This window comes from Eurosta solidaginis, chromosome 3 (genome assembly GCF_040869045.1).
Source record: "Eurosta solidaginis isolate ZX-2024a chromosome 3, ASM4086904v1, whole genome shotgun sequence".
In the NCBI taxonomy this organism is placed as follows: Eukaryota; Metazoa; Arthropoda; class Insecta; order Diptera; family Tephritidae; genus Eurosta; species Eurosta solidaginis.
In genome coordinates, this window is record NC_090321.1 from 78,906,917 (window position 1) to 78,929,283 (window position 22,367).

At 38.3% G+C, this 22,367-nt stretch overlaps 1 protein-coding gene across 3 annotated transcripts; it reads left to right on the forward strand.

Moving 5' to 3' along the window:
* Positions 1-706: 706 nt before the first annotated feature.
* Positions 707-16,382, forward strand: LOC137246482 (uncharacterized). 3 transcript variants are annotated; one of them, XM_067777575.1, is made up of 5 exons: positions 707-988; positions 13,957-13,989; positions 14,710-14,879; positions 16,015-16,168; positions 16,236-16,382. In XM_067777575.1, exons 1-5 carry the CDS (start codon positions 823-825, stop codon positions 16,364-16,366), a joined length of 654 nt encoding a protein of 217 aa, XP_067633676.1. In that variant the 5' UTR covers positions 707-822; the 3' UTR covers positions 16,367-16,382. The 3 variants fall into 3 exon arrangements, with proteins under 3 accessions (XP_067633676.1, XP_067633677.1, XP_067633678.1); XM_067777576.1 differs by having other exon boundaries at positions 708-988; positions 16,015-16,172; positions 16,236-16,362; XM_067777577.1 differs by having other exon boundaries at positions 709-988; positions 16,015-16,176; positions 16,236-16,363.
* Positions 16,383-22,367: the final 5,985 nt, after the last annotated feature.

Sequence of the window (22,367 nt, forward strand, 5' to 3'; positions counted from 1 at the left end):
TAGGTCACTTCCACCACACCAAAAACTTTAACACAATTTTGAACATAATTTAAGCACAGAAATACACTGATTCGAGTTTTAGAGAGTAAAAGTTAAAATTCTGAACACATTAGCTGAAAAAAGTGTACAAATAATTATCAAATAACAAATACAGACAGTGGTAGTTAACAAATTCTGCTGTGGTAAGTGGTGAATGTGACCTACTAGAGGTTTTGTGAAGGTTGCTTCACACTATTTTTCGTCCCTGGAACATCTTTACTCTTCGATCAATCTTTGACCAAAGAGGATAAATACAAATTGTATTTATCCTCTTTGCTTTGACTAAGTGTGATATCTTCTGCATAGACGTCAAAATTCCAAAGTGATTGGATCACCTGATTTGTAATTGACTATCGCTGTCTCATTCTGTATCTCTTTCTATCACCCGCTGAAGATATGCGCCGCCATATTGAACACGCTGTCAATACGCTAAAAAGTAGCCATATTGAACATCCTGTCAGGCAGTTGACAGATAAGATATCACACTCAGTTTTATTCACAATGGCGTTAGGTGTGTTTTGACTTTTTTTTTTACTCTGAATGTTTATTGGGTATGTAGTATTCTATATAGTACATATACCAATACCACACACTACGCCTATGCCTACACATTCTCTTGTACTCCATACAGTACATATGTACTATACTCTTCAGCTGTCTAGTGGTAGTTTTGTTGTTTTCTTTGTGTACTTTTCAGTTATTTTGTGCGCAGCGTAGTAGTGAGTCGATGTTTTCATTGGCAAATAATATACATAAATATTTAAATAAATAAATAACTGCAAAATGATAAGTAAACGGCATTTGATTCATATTAACTCTGTGAAAATGAATAATTTTATAGCCCAGTTCAGAAGATTGCAGCAAGAAGTTAGTAGAACTAATCCCGAATACTGTAAATCGAACGAAGAAATTTTAGTTTATATGGCTCAGCAATTCGACGAGTTGAAAAGTGAGTATGCTCACAAATGTACATACATACATACATACCTACATAAATGCGTGCTAACATACAGTGAATCAATAAAGTTTTGGTACCGCAAAATGGGTTTTGTTACCGTGCCAATCAGTGTGACCCTGTTAGGATTGTCGTGGCTGGCTTAGCTTTTTTATCGTCCGCCTTCCTCGCAGACTAAACAAACATTATCAGACCAATTCTAAATATTCTCGCGGAATTTTGTTCTCGCGGATTTTTTTATTCCCGCGGAAAAATTCCTCCAATTCTTTTCTCCTAGGGAGAAGAATAATTGGGGAATAGGAATTTCGAATTTTCGAAGTCAGCTGTTTTGTGAATTGAAATTTCGTTGCGCATTTCTTATTTCGTTTAAAAAATTGAAAAGTTTAATTATTGTTGCAAATTTGTTTGAAATTAAGAAATAAAATATAAACAATGCACAGTATTGCATTTCATGTGTTATTCACTGAAATGAGTAATGAATTTGTGCCACAGCAACATCAACAGAGTAGCATAAGAAGAAGAAGACGGCGGGATAACACAAATCCACTGGAGTTGCCTGCTTTCATTCAGCAAAGCAATTTTCTGGCGGCCAAGTCGAGTTGAGTTCGCCTTTCGCTATATGCCAAAATCTATTTAAGCCTTCTTAAAAATCTTTGCGCAATATCTGGATGGCTGCATCAAATATGCGAAGAGCTCTTCCGTTGCTTATGATATACTTTTCGACTTAAAATAAAGAATATTGTGGTTGTTGTTGTTGTATTAACAGTGAGAATATTGTGGTAGAATGTAATTACATATTTTAGCACAAATTTGTACAAATAAGTGTTCTGTCTTAAAATAACCATTTTCCTTTAACTATTTTGATACATTCCCTTTAATTTAACTAGTGAAAAAACTCCTATGAAATGGCAGAGAAATCTCCCTCACATTCATAATACCTACTTTTCTCCCATAACCGGTTTCCGCTTTTTCGAACATTATTCAGAATAGGAGGAAAGGGAGAAGTGAAAAAACTCACAAGGAATTTTTATTTAGAATACGAGGAATGGGAGAAGGGAAAAAACTCGCACGGAATTTTCGTTTAGAATTGGGCTGTATAGGTCCGACACATAAGCAGTTTTTCATATAGATGAGTTTAACACATGCTTATGCATTATGAGTAGATTGCACGTATTTTTATGGAGAATGGTAGAATGAGCGACACTGGCGCCATCTGATATTGAAAAGGAGCCAACTTCCCAATTTTGTTCCAAGCAAATCATAGGAAGAAGAATTTGACATTTGCTTTGGCTAAGGGTGTTGGCACACTTTGCAAGTGAAAATATTTTTCCCACTGGTTGGTAAATTTTCTAACATTTTTCGCAATTAAAAACTGCAATATAACAATCGAATACGACACCAAATATGTTAGCAAGTATTTGTATTGTATAGGGAGAATGTTTACAACAGTGCTTCGCGAAATTTTGTATGTGAACGGGCGTAATAAACTTCAATTGCCAAGTCTGAAGTTCCTTCATATTTACAAACGCAACATCTTGGTTGATTGTGGCGATGTTATTGGATTACATAAGCTTGTGTTAAACGCATCTATATGAAAAATGTCATTAGGTGTATTTTTTTTCAAGCGAGCTTGAAGAAAACGCTTCAACTAGCTAAACAGTATCATTATGCCAAAACCATACAGATGGTGGAGGTTTATAAGCTAATTGTTACTTTTTTACATGAAATGCGTGTGTTTGTTTGTATATATGTCACCCTGCCGCCACGCTGTTATTTTGTTATTTTTGTTTATCTGCACATTCATATGTTCATTTCATTCGCTCGTTCACAATAGTGCCCTATTTTTGAATATGCAACACTATACAACACTATCAATCAGGTCGACAATTACATAAGCGGTTTCAACTGAAAGCGCTTAGCCAACTCAACTCGATTAATTTTTATTGTTGCTTTCCATGCAATTCGGTAAGCTAGCTAGTGTTTTAATTGTACTAGTTAGCAACGAAATACAGCTATTGTGTCACCGCCTTTAAGTAATAGGCGAATGTATGCTTCAACAAATGGTACAGGCGTTTTGAGCGCTAACTCCAGAGTTTGAGGAAATTCTGAACGCACGTACACATACATACAAATACGAAGCACGGCGACATACTTACAAACATAAATACAAATTCCATGTACTTTGTTTTTGAAAATCGATGGACTAATGTCAAAATCGTACTACGCCGGATGTTGAAGATGCAAATCATATTAAAAAAGTACAAATCAGTTGATTTCCGACTGCCATCCGTTTCTTGTTCCGCCATGGCAAATACAAACATGAGCAAATTCGTAATTTTTATACTCAGTTGAGCAGAGCTCACAGAGTATAATAACTTTGATTGGATAACGGTTGGTTGTACAGGTATAAAGGAATCGAGATAGATATAGACTTCCATATATCAAAATCATCAGTATCGAAAAAAAATTTGATTGAGCCATGTCCGTCCGTCCGTCCGTTAACACGATAACTTGAAAGTTATGCAAGCTGTAATTTGGCAGTCGTTGAAGATATCATATGTATGCTTAATAAAAATTAGCAAAATCGGAGAACGACCACGCCCACTTTAAAAAAAAAAATTTTTTAGGTCAAATTTTAACAAAAAATTTAATATCTTACAGTATATAAGTAAATTATGTCAACATTTAACTCCAGTAATGATATGGTGCAACAAAATGCAAAAATAAAAGAAAATTTCAAAATGAGCGTGGCTCCGCCCTTTTTCATTTAATTTGTCTAGAATACTCTTAATGCCATGAGTCGAACAAACATTTACCAATCCTTGTGAAATTTGGTAGGGGCTTAGATTCTAGGACGATAACTGTTTTCTGTGAAAAAGGGCGGAATCGGTTGAAGCCACGCCCAGTTTTTATACACAGTCGGCCGTCTGTCCTTCCGCTCGGCCGTTAAAACGATAACTTGAGCAAAAATCGATATATCGTTACTAAACTCAGTTCACGTACTTACCTAAACTCACTTTGTATTGGTATAAAAAATGGCCGAAATCCGACTATGACCACGCCCACTTTTTCGATTTCGAAAATTACGAAAAATTAAAAAAATGCCATAATTCTATACCAAATACGAAAAAAGGGATGAAACTTGGTAATTGGATTGGTTTATTGACGCAAAATATAACTCTAGAAAAAAACTTTGTAAAATGGGTGTTACACCTACCATATTAAGAAGAAGAAAATGAAAAAGGTCTGCAGGGCGAAATCAATAGCCCTTGGAATCATGGCAGGAATACTTTTCGTGGTATTACATATATAAATAAATTAGCGATACCCAACAGATGATGTTCAGGGTCACCCTGGTCCACATTTTGGTCGATATCTCGAAAACGCCTTCACATATACAACTACCATCACTCCCTTTTAAAACCCTCATTAATACCTTTAATTTGATACCCATATCGTACAAACACATTATAGAGTCACCCCTGGTCCACCTTTATGGCGATATCTCGAAAAGGCGTCCACCTATAGAACTAAGGCACACTCCTTTTTAAAATACTCATTAACAGCATTCATTTGATACCCATATCGTACAAACAAATTCTAGAGTCACCCCGCGTCCACCTTTATGAAGATATCTCGAAAAGGCGTCCACCCATAGAACTAAGGCCCACTCCCTTTTAAAATACTCATTAACACCTTTCATTTGATACCCATATCGTACAAACAAATTCTAGAGTCACCCCTGGTCCACCTTTATGGCGATATCTCGAAAAGGCATCCAACTATAGAACTAAGCCCTCGCCTTTTAAAATTCTCATTAACATCTTTCATTTGATACCCATATCGTACAAACAAATTCTAGAGTCACCCCTGGTCCAACTTTATGGCGATATCTCGAAAAGGCGTCCACCTATAGAACTAAGGCCCACTCCCTTTCAAAATACTCATTAACACATTTCATTTGATACCCATATTGTACAAACGCATTCTAGAGTCACCCCTGGTCCACCTTTATGGCGATATCTCGAAAAGGCATCCACCTATATAACTAAGGCCCACGCGCTTTTAAAATACTCATTAACACCTTTTATTTGATACCCATATCGTACAAACAAATTCTAGAGTCACCCTTGGATGCAGATAATGGCAGCGCTGCAAAGCTTCGGCACTCCAGCTTACTTACGCAGAATTATAGGTAGCTATCTTAAAGACAGAGTACTTCTTTTTGACACGGATCAAGGAGCTAACGAGTACAAGATCACAGGAGGCGTCCCACAGGGATCTGTTCTCGGTCCAACGCTTTGGAATGTAATGTATGACGGGGTGCTAAAGATTGTTCTACCAGAAAACACGCAAATTGTGGGATATGCTGATGATATTGCAGTGGTAGTAGTGGCCAAGAAACTGGACCTGCTTCAAGCATTATGTAATGACGCCGTAGCAAGAATAAAGGAATGGCTGACCAATACAGGACTGGAGTTGGCTAGCCAAAAGACGGAAGTGGTATTAGTAAGCTCCAAACGGTCGGCGAACGAGTTAGTCTTAACTGTCGGGGATCATCAAATCACCTCAAAGGATTCCTTAAAATACTTAGGAGTGCACATTGACTCTAAGTTAACTTTCAAAGAGCACTTCAGAGCGGTGGGGGAGAAAATTACCAAAGTTAATGGATCACTTATGCGAATAATGCCTAACATTGGTGGTCCGAGGGAAGCTATACGTCAGCTATTGTCCACAGTAACCAGCTCAATAATACTATACGCAGCACCAGTGTGGTATGGATCTAAACAGACCCATCAAAAATATATATTAGCAGCGTACCGACTTGCTTCTTTAAGAATAGCAAGTGCTTATCGGACGGTGTCCGACGACGCGATCCTGGTTCTAACCCGGAAAATCCCAGTGGACTTACTGGCAAGCGAAATGGCCGATCTGTATAACACTAATATCGAGCGACCATCTGGAGGGTGGGGCCGTGTGTAGAAGTCCACGAAAGTGGGGAAAGCTTCTGACCGCCATTCACCTGGGAATGGCCAGAGCGATTCTTTTGCATGCGGTTCAAGCAGCTCACTACTGCCGGTCGCTTGCGGCCAAGTATCCTCTGGGTAGCCGCTAAACACCCGTTTAGCGGTGAGCTAATGTGAGAAGGCGACAACCTGGCTAGGCCACTCTGACATAATCGGTTTAAGGGCTAGCCGGGGGAGATTTCATCGGCAGCGTCTGTACACCTCTAGGTGCGGCTGCAAGCGGGCGTCTGTCTTGGAGCAAGCGGCTCGCTATATAAACGTGCCAAGTAATATTTTCACCCCCGCTGAGCGGGTTGTGCGCTGGGCTTGGGACCCGCCACGTAAAACCATACTCCAATGAAATATAACAACAAGCCTCGGATAAATACACTCTCTATTGATGACGACCATGGCAAACGTTTGAAGGACAATGAATTGAGGGCATGCACCTGGAACGTCCGCTCCCTGAATGGGATTGGTGCAGATGCCCGGCTGGTTGATGTCCTCGTCAAAGCAAAATCTGACATCACCGCCATCCAAGAAATGCGTTGGACGAAGCAAGGAAGAAAGAAGATCAAAAATTGTGACATATATTGGAGTGGCCATGCGAATAAGCGCAGTTTCGGCGTCGGATTCGTGGTGGGAGAGAGACTTTGTCGCCAAGTGCTGGCGTTCACGCCTGTGGACGAGCGTCTCGCCGCTATTCGAATAAAAGCAAAATTTTTTAATATATCATTCATCTGCGCCCATGCGCCGACAGAGGCGCTGCCCCCGTCATGATATAAAAGTCGTGCTTGGCGACTTTAACGCCAAGGTGGGCAAAGAAGGTGTTTTTGGCCCTACAGTCGGAAAGTTCAGCCTACACAATGAAACTTCTCCTAACGGACTGAGGCTGATTGACTTTGCCGGTGCTCGAAACATGGTCATATCAAGCACGAGGTTCATGCATAAAAAGATACATCAAGCTACATGGCTGTCTCCTGATCGAAATACTCGCAATCAGATCGATCACGTTGTGATAGACGGACGGCATGCCTCCAGTGTTTTAGATGTGCGAACGATCCGAGGACCTAACATCGATTCGGACCATTATCTCGTTGCAGCCAAAATACGCACCCGCCTCAACGCGGCTAAAAACAAGGAACAAAAAACACAAGGAAAGCTAGACGTCGAAAAGCTTCAATCACAACAGACTGCCAATGATTTCGCAACTCGACTCTCACACCTGCTCTCTGAGGGCACAACTCATCCTGAAGGAATACAGGAGCAGTGGGAGCATATCTCCAAAGCACTTCATACTGCCGCCGAGGAAAAAATTGGTTACCGGCGGCCACGAAAAAACAACTGGTATGATGAAGAATGCCGCGTTGCAACCGAAAGAAAAGACGCTGCCTACAGGGCTACGTTAAAAGCGAGCGCGACAAGAGGAGTGTGTGAACGCTATCGTGAGTTGAAAAGGGAAGCGAGACGCCTTTTCAGGAAGAAAAAAGCAGAAGCAGAAAGGCGTGAGTGCGAGGAGCTTGAGCTGCTAGCCACCAGGAATAACGCTCGAAAATTCTACCAAAAAATACGGCGACAGACGGAAGGTTTTAAGACCGGGGCAAACTCCTGTACGAATGAAAACGGCGACCTGGTAACTGATGTCCAGAGAGTGCTTAGATTATGGAGGGAACACTTCTCTGCTCTCCTAAATGGAGGCAGCAATTCACCGCGCAGAGATGAAGAACCCGATCCCGCAATCGATGATGATGGAATATATGTCCCCCCGCCCGATTATGACGAAGTTAGAATAGCAATAACCAGATTGAAAAACAACAAGGCCGTGGGCGCTGATGGATTGCCTGCGTAGCTATTCAAGTTCGGCGGCGAGGAGTTGGTAAGGCGCATGCAGCAGCTTCTTAGCAAAATATGGGCGGACGAAAGCATGCCCGACGGTTGGAATCTAAGTGTTCTTTGCCCAGTCCACAAGAAGGGGGATACTGCAAAATGCACCAACTATCGTGGAATCAGCCTTCTTAATATCGCATATAAGGTCCTTTCAAGTGTATTGTGCGAAAGATTGAAGCCCACCGTGAACCGGCTGATTGGACCTTATCAGTGCGGCTTCAGACCTGGTAAATCTACCATCGACCAGATTTTCACAATGCGCCAAATCTTGGAAAAAACCCGTGAAAAGAGAATCGACACACATCACCTCTTCGTCGACTTTAAAGCCGCCTTCGACAGCACGAAAAGGAGCTGCCTATATGCCGCTATGTCTGAATTTGGTTTCCCCGCAAAACTTATACGGCTGTGCAAAATGACGTTGAGCAACACCATCAGCTCAGTCAGAATTGGGAAGGACCTCTCCGAGCCGTTCGAAACTAAACGAGGTTTCAGACAGGGTGACCCCCTATCGTGCGATTTCTTTAATTTGATGCTGGAGAAAATTATACTAGCTGCAGAACTTAACCGCACTGGAACAATATACTATAAAAGCGTGCAATTACTGGCATATGCTGATGACATTGATATCATCGGCCTAAACACCCGCGCTGTTAGTTCTGCTTACTCCAAGCTGGAAAAAGAAGCGGTAAAGATGGGTTTGATGGTGAATGAGGACAAAACGAAGTACCTGCTGTCATCGAGCAAAGAGTCAGCGCATATGCGCCTTGGCAACCACGCTACTGTTGGCAGCCATAATTTCGAAATAGTAAAAGACTTCGTTTATTTGGGAACCAGCATCAACATTAGCAATAACATCAGCACTGAAATCCAGCGAAGAATCAATCTTGCCAATAAATGCTACTTTGGACTAGGTAGGCAATTGAAAAGTAAAGCCCTCTCTCGGCGAACGAAAATCATACTCTACAAGTCACTTATCGTACCCGTCCTGCTATATGGGGCAGAAGCATGGACCATGACAACAGCAGATGAAGCGGCTTTGGGAGTGTTCGAGAGAAAAGTTCTTCGAAAGATTTATGGACCTCTACGCGTTGGCGATGGCGAGTACCGAAGAAGATTTAATGATGAGCTGTACGAGCTATACGCAGACATCAACATAGTCCAGCGAATTAAAACGCAGCGGCTGCGCTGGCTAGGCCATGTTATGCGAATGAAAGATGATGCTCCGGCCAAGAAAGTGTTTCTATCGGAACCCGCCTATGGAAGCAGAGGTAGAGGGCGGCCCCCACTCCGTTGGAAGGACCAGGTGGAAAACGATTTAAACTCCCTTGGTGTGACCAATTGGCGCCGGTTGGCGGAGCGAAGGAGCGACTGGCGCGCCTTGTTGGACGGCCATAACCGTTTAGACGGTTAAGCGCCAATTAAGTAAGTAAGTAATCTGAAGAAGACAAGAAAAGAGCAAGGACACAAACAATAGCTAAGTGGCAAGAACGGTGGGAGGCCTCGAGTAAAGGGCGTTGGACTTTCACACTAGTTTGGAACGTAGCTCAATGGAATGAGCGGAAGCACGGCGAACTGAACTACCATCTCACGCAGATAATGAGTGGACATGGCGGTTTCAAAGAGTATTTATGGAAGCGTAGGATAGAGGAAGATCCTCATTGCCCAATGTGTACCACAGAGTTAGAAAACGCAGAACACGTCATGTTCTACTGCCCCCGTTTCCACGAAGAAAGACTCACCTTGCATGGAGTCTTTGGGGAGGAACCTACCACGAGAAATTTAGTTTCACATATGTGCAGCAGGAAAGAATGCTGGACTGCAGTGAGCAAAATGGCATTTATAGTAATGACACGCCTGATGGATGCTGAGAGGAAGTGCAGAGAAATGCGCATGCGAAGCAGTGGCGATTAAATGGAAACTCAGAGCAAATAGCGGGAACCTGGACGCAGGGACAACAGTAGGCTCTTAAAAAATGAGAAATATGGAACGCCACCCTGAAGTAATGCGAAAGTGGTGCTGGGGTGGGCGACGGTTCCAGAACGGGGCTGTTTTTTAGTCTACGGACACACGGTTGCTGCGACGGCAGCAATTATGGTACATTAGGCATTTTTCAGCCTCCCCGCAAAAAAAAAAAAAAAAAAAAAAAAAGAGTCACCCCTGGTCCACCTTTATGGTGATATCTCGAAATTCGTCCAGCTATTGAACTAAGGCCCACTCCCTTTTAAAATACTCATTAACACCTTTTATTTGATACCCATATCGTACAAACAAATTCTAGAGTCAGCCCTGGTCCACCTTTATGGCGATATCCCTAAATGGCGTCCACCTATAGAACTATGGCCCACTCCCTCTTAAAATACTCTTTAATACCTTCCATTTGATACAAATGTCATACAAACACATTCCATGGTTACCCTAGGTTCATTTTGCTACATGGTGATTTTCCCTTATTTTGTCTCCATGGCTTTCAGCTGAGTATGTAATGTTCGGTTCCTTATTTGTTATTATTGTTATACATTTTTTTAAACAAATCGCTTGATTATGTATTGAGGCTTAAATTGAAATTTATTTCTTTTTAAGGTCTTGTTGGTTCTAACATGTTTTTATATTATTTGATTAGATTTATATAAAATAATGAAGTGTAAACAAAACAAGTAAGGAAGGCTAAGTTCGGGTGTAACCGAACATTACATACTCAGCTGCCAAATTATAGCTTGCAAAAATTTTAAATTACCTTATTTTAAAAGTGGGTGGTGCCACACCCATTGTCCAAAATTTTTCAAGTTTCGTCGCTTTATCCATCTTTGGTAATAAATTATCGCACTTTTTCGGTTTTTCGAAATTTTTGATATCGAAAAAGTGGTTATAGGTACCCTGCAAAAATCGTTGGATCATGTGGTCCACTGGAGTACTTACCATTATACTCCACTGTAATCCAGCAATGGACCCACTCATGTTTCTACACGAACATATTGTAAGCCGATTATTGCTCGCTTTTAACGATTGTAATCACTACACGATGTTTATTGGACTGTGGGTACTCCATGGATTACTCTGATGTAATGCGGAGCTGGAGTATATGGTCCAGTCCTAGGACATCGCAATGTTAATTGGACCATATTTTTTGTATTAATTGTGGTTAATTTTGGAGCACTCGGTTGGTCCATAGCGAGTGCTCCATACATGCATGCATGGAGTACTCGCGATTTTTGCAGGGTAGTCCGATTTCGTTCATTTTAAATAGCGATCTGAGATGAGTGCCCAGAAACTTCCATACCAAATTTCAAAAATATACCTCAAAATTTAGTCAAATTATCGTGTTTACGGACAGACGGACCGACGGGCATGGCCAAAGGAATTTCTTTTTTCGCCGAGATCAGTTTGATATATAAAAATCTATATCTATCTAGGTAATTTTATGGTGTTTACGGGGTACCGTTATGCGAACAAAATTAATATACTTTGTGAGCTCTGCTCAGCTGAGTATAAAAATAATATAAACAAAAGAAAATGCGAAAAAAATAAAATAAAATAAAATAAAATAAAATAAAATAAAGTGAAATGAAATAAAGTAAAATAAAATACAATGAGGTGAAATAAAATTAAAGTAAATTTATTTATTTAATAATATATGAAAAATTAAAACGTTACATCAGGGCGGTCAATGCGACAGCTGTTTCGATTATATCTTTATAAATCTCTTGAAAGCCTCTCGAAATCCCCGCTCAATTAATACAAATTAAATTAAATTTTAATCGACTGGTAATCCGTTTGCTATCGAAAAGTTTTGGATTTATCAATGAAAAATTATTGATAAGTTATCAATATGTTTTCAATTTAATATTGGATTATTACCAACTTTTTATCAGAGTTTTTTCGAAAAGTTATCGATTTGTTATCAAAAAGTAATCGCTAATTTACCGAAAAATTATCGATATGTTATCAAAAAGATATAAGTTTGTATTCGAAAGCTTAAGATTTCCCAATTTGTTACCGGCAAGTTATCGAAAGTTATCGACTTTGCTACAAAAAACGTATCGGGTTGTTATCGATGTTAACGACGACTCATCGGTTGGTTAATAAACAGATATCTATAAGGCTTCAATATAAAAACCATGACATATGTGCTACCCTCCGATAGATAACAAATCGAAAACTCGACGATAACAATTCGCTATCAATAATAAACCGATAATAAAACAATAACATGTCGGTATCCTTTGTTACCGATAAGAAGTTGCGAAGCTATCCTTGAAAACCTCCAAACTACATTTACCCTCTGTTGTGGTGTAACTTACACCCCTGGACGAGCTCTAGTTACATTGAAAACAGTAGCTTCCTAGATGTATACCAGTAAGTTAACACATCGAACTTCACGAGTACTTAGTACTCACTCTTATTTTCATGGTCATTTGTTTTTGAAAAATATCTACGGAGTAATTTTGAAATGTCTGGGATTATCTAGCGTACAAAATTGCATCAAATTTCATACAAAATATATCGAATTCTAAAATAGATCTTTGCTGAAACAAAAGAACCTACTAATAAATTCTGATATAGGGCGTTTTTCAAAAGTTTAGCACAGCCTTTGATATGTGTGGATAGGTACCTTGTTTTGTTTGCTTCACTGCAGATACCTAATAACAATTTTTTATATTCAGCGTGCTTTGCACACAGAGTATATTAACTTTGATTGGATAACGGTTGGTTGTACAGGTATAAAGGAATGGAGATAGATATAGGCTTCCATATATCAAAATTATCAGTATCGAAAAAAAATTTGATTGAGCCATGTCCGTCCGTCCGTTAACACGATAACTTGAGTAAATATTGAGATATCTTCACCAAATTTGGTACACGAACTTATCTGGACCCAGAATAGATTGGTATTGAAAATGAGCGAAATCGGATGATAACCACGCCCACTTTTTATATATATAAAATTTTGGAAAACACAAAAAACCTGATTAATTAATAAATAATACACCTAGAATGTTGAAATTTGACATATGGACTGATATTGAGACTCTTGATAAAAATTTGAAAATTTGTTTAAATGGCCGTGGCACCGCCCACTTATTATAAAATCAATTTTACAAATATTATTAATCATAAATCAAAAATCATTAAACCTATCGTAACAAAATTCGGCAGAGAGGTTGCCTTTACTATAAGGAATGATTAAAAAAAAAATGAACGAAATCGGTTAAGGACCACGCCCACTTATTATAAAAGATTTTTAAAAGGGTCGTGGACGAATAAAATAAGCCATATCTTTGCAAAAAGAGCTTTATATCAATGGTATTTCCTTTCCCAAGTGGATTTATAACAATAAATAGGAAAAACTTCAAATGTTTAAAAATGGGCGTGGCACCGCCCCTTTTATGACTAAGCCATTTTCTATGTTTCGGTAGCCATAACTCGAAGAAAAATTAACATATCGCAATGAAGTTGTGTACACATATTTTCCTTATAGCAGAAAATATTTGTAGAAAAACGGACGGGATCGGTAAAGACCACGCCCACTTTTATATAAAACAAATTTAATAGGGTCGTAGAATAGAATAATAATCTATAACTTAGAAAAAATAGTTTTGAACCAATGATATTTCACTTATCAAGTTTTAATGTAAGAGGAAATGGAGAGACATTTTTTTTTAAACTGGCGGTGCCATGAGTTATGTAGAAAAGTAATTTATCTGAAATGTACAATTGAAGCTCACGCTGAGTATATAATGTTCGGTTACACCCGAACTTAGCCTTCCTTACTTGTTTATAATTTATTTAATAATTTGGGAAACATTTAAACAACGTGACATCAGGACGGACAAGGAGACATGCCTTGTAAATCGAAACATCGCCTTGTCTGTCCTGATATCACGTTGTTTAAATTTTTCCCAAATTATTAAATAAATTATTAAAAATTAAAAATTGCTTCAAATAAATGTTTTCATACATTTAAAGCAATGAGGGCAACCCCCGCTTAATTCATACAAATAACAAATTTTATTGACATTATGCAACGACTAGTATACTTATCTACATAAAATATAATCCATTTATTTTCAGGAACCTTCCAAAGAGAAAACGCCACTTTACGCGGTAATTACATTGGCGCATAGTCATAGTCAAAATAAAATGGGTTTTAAATTTAGTTGGAGCTTTTTGACATCATTTTCAATGAGCCTATCTGCCAAAAAAGCTGCAACTAAATTTAAAATCTATTTTACTTTGACTATGACTATGCGCCATTACTTCCAGAGATGTATATTTGACGCTCTACGAAAAAAGGCCCCTATCGGGAATGGTGTTGATTTTAAGCTGTAGTCATTGGTGCCGTTTGTCGTATCGCTGTAGTCGTATCCCTAACGTAATCAGCTGTTTATCGTTACGATGCTAATAAACCAAAAACCAATTGGTTGGCTACGATACGGTTACGACCTTAGTGGCACCAATAATCGATTGCATTAATTCTCATAAGGTTGGTCGAATCAGCTATTATAAGGTCACCGATACGGTTACCGATAAAGCACCAATGTCTGCAGCTTTACACAGCGAGCAGGTATTATGGTATGTGCTAACTTTCGGATGATCGCCTGTATACGGCGCAATTACTGTCGACTTTGCTTGCGCAAAACTCAAAAAGTAATAAACATATCGATTTCTGCTTTTTACCAATTTCGAGAACGAACTTTCATTTGTAATAAATCGGTAAAAAAATGAACATTTTTTTGATTAAACGGTCTTTTCTGGCGCAGCGTCAGATATGTATATATAGGTATGTAGGTAAGTATGTGAAAATAATGTTTTTTTCTCTTACAGGACAGGTTAATGCTTTAGTAAAGGAGCTCGCCGAGCAAAAAGTTGTTATTGACCGATTCATGCACACGGATACAGCAGAAGTCTCAGTTAGCCACGACTTCCCAATTGAAACGGAAGAAGATCTTGCCGAACTAAATAAAACAATAAATAATTCCAACAGAGATGACTTTGTAAGCGAAGTTTTTTTTTAGAGCCGTCACCCGATACTTTGGCAACAACAATGCAACCAAATCATGCCAAATGTTTTCTCAAGGAAGTTTTAGCAAGTTTTGGTTAACTGTATCCTATATACATATTTACGAGGTGTAGTCAATTTGCATAATTGCGACCTTTGGAAAGAAAATTAATTAATTAATTATAGAAGAAATTTTTATAAATGTATCTGACAAAGAAAAAAACAGCGACTACTTGAGAAAACATCAAGTAATTTGCCAAAGTATTAAGTAACAGCTCTTAAGAATCCAGTTCATATTCAAAATAAAGTGGGTGGTAGTCTGAGTTGCAGCTCTTTCTGGCGGCTCATTGGCAACTATGGCTATGAATCTGCACTATTGTTTTTGTTTGAAATTCCTAATAGGGGATTTAAAAAGAAATACAAGGACAAATAATAAAAACTAACTTCAATACTGTCGTGCATAGCAAAAAAGCGTAAAAGTGTAAAAAGGTAAATCAGAGGTATGAGGTACGAGTTTTGCGTTTGTTTAAACTAAATAAATAGATTTACTTGCTATGCAAGACAATTAATGAATACTGAACTACTAAACAATTTTATGAAGGGCCATTACTTTTATTACATAGTTCTTTTGGGAGCATGAAATAAGACGCAAACTGCCTCATTACTCAAAAGCAGTAAAATGAGATTTACCGCTTTTTTTTTTTGTTTTTTTAATAGAATAATTTCACTTAAACTGCTTTTTTGCTCAAAAATCGTTCTAAGAGTACAATTGTATTACAATGTTATTTATTTAATACTGCTTTCTTGCATTGGAAAATTGATTTACTACTTTTCTGGTTTGAAATTTTAAGATACTCGAAATATAAAACAAATGTTAAACCTTGTTTTATCTTTTCATTTCAGTTTTTAAGGATTGAGTTTTTAGTTAATGAGTAACTTGAAGTAGTAGAAATTTATTGGCATCAAAAGTCTTAAAAGGCAGTATGTGAACTTAGTTCGCTAACATTCAAGTTTTCGGTTTAATTCATTAAAATTAAGTTTCAAAAGCTCCGTTTTATGACTACTTTCTGACTCTTTAATTATTTGTGTGGACTTCTATATATAAATATACTTTTTCTTTTATTATTTAGATTAAAGTAATGAACCTCATTTTACAGCCAGAAGGTATTCTTAAATCATTGAAATGTATCCTGACGGATGAACTAGTTATGAAATTCAATGTGGAAGGAGTTCAGGGGAAAAAATCTCTAAAACAATACGGCAATTTCTATCGAGCTTTGCTGGGTAAGTAGGTACTTGCAAGCATACATATTTCTGTTTTGTTCTGACAGTTTCTATTCCTTAATTTCAGGAGCAGTTCCGGTCTCGGAAAGCTCTGAACCTCCTGAATGTCAGTTACGAGATGCTATTAAATTGCAAAAGAAACGAGTTTTTAAAAATACTTATATGAAAAACAAGAGAAAATATAGAGACATTTTATAATAAAAAATTTGTTTAATTTTTTACTGTCCCTTTTCGTCAGAAACTTTTAATATAAAAAGTGCAGAATTTTTTGTTTTCGGACAGAAACGTAATTCATAATTAAGCTTTGCATACCCAAGATGACTGATGAAAGGGCAATTGTTTGTAGTACAGAGGTATTGATGAAATTAACCAGACTGAGGGACGTTGACAGTCGAGAATTCTGCTAAAATGCATCTCTTTTAAACACCATTTTGATTTTCTGCAATGGCCGCTATGTTTATCCTGTCGGAATTTCAACAGGCAGTCAATCCACCCGTTAAAATTTGTTGTTTCGACAGCGCCATCTGTTGTCTTTATACCAAATAAACAACTGATTGTTACGTGCATTTTTTTATTTCCTTGATTCACGTCATTGCATCTGGCTTTGTATTAAGTTTTTAAATTCTTCCACAACTTTTCAAGAACTATTTCATTCTCCGTTCTAAGCTTTTCACCTCTTATTGCCTTTTTGGCACAAAATTCCCTTTTTTTTTTTTTGATATAAATGACACTGTCTTCGCAAGCGTCATATGGCAAGGTGCTTAAAAGAGCGCTTATACTGCCAGGTTGTCTAAAATCACTTATTCAATTCCGTTATTCATTTGTATTTAATTCCGTTATTTTCCATAAAATCATTGGGGCATATTCATAGTCCTGAGTTAGAGTATGCTTCACTTGGTGCGGCACTAAAAAGATAGAGTACATTTCATTTCTAAGTATATCATAGTCAGTTTAGTGGCATGCTGTAACGAGAGCCTACTTTAGGCAAAATTCTATTACATACAAAAAATCTATTACCTACGCAATGTTGTCAAATCACTCGTCTTGACGTTTGCTTGTTGTTATTCATTTCTTGCGCCTGATTGCTAAAAATTCAAAAAGTAAGCAATTTGTTAATAAAAAGTGTATTTTAATCTCTTTAATTAATTAAAATTTGTATTTATTACTACAGAACAATAAAAGAGAACAAAACTGCCACATAGAAAATTTACGAAATTTAATAAAAATTGCACCGCTATTTTTCTGTTCGCTGCTTTATATGTATATATACGCATATCTGCTTGGAAGAATGATTCCATTTAAGTGTTTTGTAGTAATTAGTTTTCTTATTTATTTTATACACAAATCCAGATACAAATACAATAAGTGGTTAGCACCAAATGATAGAACGGTGTTAACATGTAGTATATTTGAAATATTTAGATTGAATATGTTTGTTATTCATATTAGAGAGATGGTTACAAGCACTTGATTCTGAATTTCACATCGTCATCAGCTTGTTTTTCAAATGCAGGTACTTGATTTCGAAGCTCGCCATACAATGAAGAAGTGAAATTCAGAAACACGCCCTAGTAACCATCGCCGTGTGCACTTTTTGTCTAATATCAAAAAGAATACAAATTGTATTAAATAATGAGCTTTGCTCGCAAAACGAATTATGTTTTTTTTAGTATTTAAAGAAACCTTGTACCCTAAAACAAATGGATCAAATCGTTCTTTATATATTTTTGGCTTTCTCATTAATCGCGAATCGTCAATAATTTCTAATTTCAATAATAATTTCTCTTTCGATTTCCTCAAAGTAAGACATTTTCACTCTTCTTGAATCAAAAATACAGCTTAAATTACTGAATACACATGTAAATTGAAATTTCATTTCATTTGACAGATTTTAGTAATAGCTTTAGTGACAGCTTTTCGCCTCTCTAACTTTAGTGAAGGCTCTAACCGATGAATCCGGCTTTTTTGCGACTATGATAAAGATAAAGTATACTTTTTATTGAAATATGCTCTAAATTTTTTAGCGCATACTTTAACTTGACTATAAATATGCCCCATTAATTTCACTTAAGATTTGTTCAATATGTATTCTTGGTATTTTAAGTGGCACCACAACAATTGTTTAGGCCACAGGCCTAAATATGGCGGTGCACCCTCGTATCGCTTTACTTTTCTTTTTCATTTATTCATATCGGTTTATACCGATAACCGTTTACCCCGCCGGATAATAGTTATGCCTAGGATTCGGCGGTGGCTGCGAACTAAAGTCTTTTTCACCTCTTTCACTTCTTTTGCGAACGTTTAAGAAACCGCCAGCAGCCAAGCCACCGAAGGTAAGTCCTTTGTCAATCAAAATTATAAAATTCATTATACAATCCGCAATCGGAAATCTTGAATTGTTACTAATTGGATTAATTCTACAATTGCATTTACTTTCACTTCAATAAACATTATTGTGTATCTTTTTATAACGAATTCGTTTGTGTTTTCTCCTTTCTTTTCTCCCCACCATTATTGCGAGCGCGCCGGCTCGAAGGACCAAATGTTACGGCGGCAAGACCACAGATAGGGTGCGCTCGCAATAATGGTGGGGAGAAAAGAAAGGAGAAAACACATCCTTTATCTTTGCCCGTAAAAAGACTGTCGTGGCGTAGCTTTTTCCGAGGCGTCGCAAAAGCCGTGTATTTCAACGTCGTTGGTTGGCGTAAAATACACCCAACGTGGGATACGAATTCCGTTAATGGAGGGGTATTCCTGCATAAAATTATGCCATCGGTCTAGAGTTCCTGCCGACATTGGTTCGTCCCAGGCAGTCCCTTCTAGCCAAATGTTTTGCATAATGATTTTGGCAACAATGACGACTGGGGCGAGCCAACCTAGAGGATCAAAGAGTTTGGCGATTGCAGAAAGTATTGCCCTTTTCGTTAACATATCCCGATTTTCAATTGGTTTTGCGGTGAAGTAAAAATAATCCGCATGCGCGTTCCATCGAATGCCTAGGGTCTTGACCGTACTCGTGTCCTCGAATTCCAAAAAGTCTTCGTTGAGCAGATGAGATTTGGGTATTCCTTTCAGTATTCTTGAGCAATTTGATGTCCATTTGCGAAGGGAAAAACCTGCGGACTGTAAAGCATCTGTGATTTCATCGCGAGCTTTGAGTGTGGAGTCAATGCTATGTCCCCCGGCAAGAACGTCATCGACGTACATACCTGTCCGTAAAATATCTGCGGCAATTGGTGATGAAGTTTCAACGTCGTCTGCTAGCTGGTGCAGTGTCCTTATCGCCAGATAAGGAGCACAATTGATTCCAAAGGTGATTGTCTTTAATTCGTAGACGCTTATAGGGTCACTTGGGTTGTTGCGAAAAACTATTCTTTGAAATTGTGTTTGGTTTGGCTTTACCCATATCTGCCGGTACATCTTTTCGATGTCGCTATTAAAAACATATTTAAAGAATCTCTATAGAAGGAGTAGAATCGTTAAGTCGGCCTGAAGTACTGGGCCTGTATAAAGTACGTCGTTGAGGCTTGTGCCATTGGCTGTGGGACACGAAGCGTTGAATACCACACGAACTTTTTTCGTGGTGCTTTCTTCTTTTATAACCGCATGATGGGGTAAGAAGTAGCAATCGTTCACGTGGGGTGGTATGATTTTTGTAACTTTTGACATATGTCCCAATGTTTCCATATTCCTCTAGTACCCTATTGTACTCTGTCTGTAGGGCCGGTGTCTTGGCTAGGCGCGTCTCATTCCGGTAGAATTGGGAGCAGATGCCGTTTAGGGAAGTCCCTAAGGAGATGTTGTTGGGAAAATCCTGTTTAAATGGAAGGGCGACAATATATTTGCCATCGGAGTTTCTTTCTGTTGTAGCTCTGAAAAGTTCCTCGCAATAGGCATTATCATCGTTAAGTGCCCTTTTCTTAGGTACGTTTTCAAGTTCCCAGAAGGCGGTTAGTTGCTTGTCTAGGCTAATTTCGTTAAAAAAAGATACTCGTGTATTAGTTGGGTGAGGTGCTTCTGCACGACCGGTTAAAATCCAACCGAAGACGGTTTCTTGGGCGAGAAGCGTATTTAGAACGTTCTTCCGTATACCGTTCAGTATTATCTGGGGATAAATGTCACCTCCAAGTATGAGGTCGACTGGTTCATTAATAAATAACCTCTTATCTGCCAGAATCAGATCAGGGAACGCTTGCTGAGTCGTTGCGCTAATTTGGCAAGTCGGAAGGTCCCCTGTTAATTGAGGCAGGACTAGGACCACTGTATCGATGCTAACTAAGGGGTCTGTAAGCGAACCTAACGTAATCGCACATGATTCCTTTACCTGTGTAGATGGTGTATTATTGATTCTGGACACTTGCACATGCAAACGTTTGGATGGAAGGTTTATTCGCTTTTTTAGTATTTCTGTTATGAAAGAGCATTCGGACCCAGAGTCTATCAGCGCTCTGGGGAAAAATTTTACTCCATTATAGTGTATATTAACACGTGCTGTTCCTAATAACAACCCTTTAGTGGTGTTAGCATGACACGAAGAGGCGTTATTAGCATTATCTTATCTTTTTTTAGACTCCATCCTTACCCTAGCCTGCTGTGAGGTTGAAGGTGTATTGCCGGTGGCGTTTTGAGTCCACCTTTGAGGAGTTGTCTTTGGTTGTGCTGTATGAAGATGGAGCAAGGTGTTGTGCCTTGCGTGGCACATGCTGCAATTGAATTGGCTAGTGCATCGTGTCACGGTGTGTCTACCCGACAGACAATTCAGACATTAACTATTGTTTTTTACAAATTCGATTTTTTGAAAATTCATTCAAAAATGTCTGTATACTCATTTCATGAATGAATGACATTTGAATGAACGAAACAAGGTTGCCACTAGATGAAATTTGCTCTTTTCGGTTCTTACGCTGTACAAATTGCGCGCGATCCCATGGGATCACAAGTCGGATCAGCGGGATACAACAAACTCTAGTGTTAGTACCCGAACAAAAAAAAAACTAACGAAAACCCCGGAGATACAGCCTGGTTCACTGAAAACAAACGCGCCAGGTTGTATTTCGATAGTTTTTTGACATCCGGCCGTTTTTTCTTCTTTATTTCTCTTTTGACAAAAGCTTGTAGTTTGAAAATTTGTTGCACAACAACGCAATCAAAATCAACTTTCTTGGGTAAAAGGTGAACCACTCGAGAACGAAATAATTTTCGCGTGCTATTTGCATTGATTTTATTGTTAAAAATGTTAATGCAAAAATAAAAAGAACATAAACAAAAACATGTCAAACCATTATTTTTGGGTGAAGAGTGGTCTCGCTTTCATGATAGAGATTGTTTTTGTGTTTTGATGTTCCGATAAAGTTTCGTCAGTCATTTTAGCTTGGAATCCAAGGAAGAATAAAGTAGTATGCCATAGATACTACAAGCAAGGGAGAAATTAAAATTTTTAGAAAAGACTATAAATTTTATGTCGCGTCAGAACTCAGACGCGAGTTTTCCCTAAATACTTTCATGACATAACCATTATGTATCATTACGCTGGCCAATGGGCAGCACCGCACAGCTGTCTCATTCCAATGAGTGGAAGAGTTAGCAGCTGACAGCTCTACAAATTACCACTCTCGATAGTGTAGGCTATCCCCGCCAGGGTTGTGTTGAAATCAACAAACACACCACAATTTGTGCTTCTCACCCCAAAATTGCCAAAATCAACACAAATAGTGTTCCAGGGCAGCGAATAAGGGCCACTTTACATCTGTCGCACATTTATTTGCACGACGTCGCTTAAACGACAATCTACTCACCAGCTCTGAGTTACAAAGAGCCGTGAAAATACACGGGTAACCCGTGATACCATATGTTACACAAATATAGCATATATTACCGCATATTGCCTGCATTAGGCAAACACCAAATAATATAGTTTGTCTTTAGTCTATATTCAATAATTTGTTAATTTTTATTTTTTTCACCATTGGTGACTGCTTTCAATATCAGAATTTCATTATGATGAGAATATTTACCAAAACTAAAGATACCTTTAGGCGTATCTCAATAAAATTATATTAAATATAACAGTGCTTTCAACCACTACAAACATATCATTACATCGACAGAATAACTTAATAAGATTATTCGTTCCACACAACCCTTTATCCCGAGTACGCCAACCACAATCTCAGCCAATTAAGCTCCTAGTACCGGCTCA

Coding starts and splice junctions, on each gene's coding strand:
- LOC137246482 (XM_067777575.1), top strand. CDS start 823: ATGATAAGTAAACGGCATTTGATTCATATTAACTCTGTGAAAATGAAT. Junction 14,880..16,014: donor ATTCCAACAGAGATGACTTT/GTAAGCGAAGTT, acceptor TTTATTATTTAG/ATTAAAGTAATGAACCTCAT. Junction 16,169..16,235: donor TTTCTATCGAGCTTTGCTGG/GTAAGTAGGTAC, acceptor CCTTAATTTCAG/GAGCAGTTCCGGTCTCGGAA.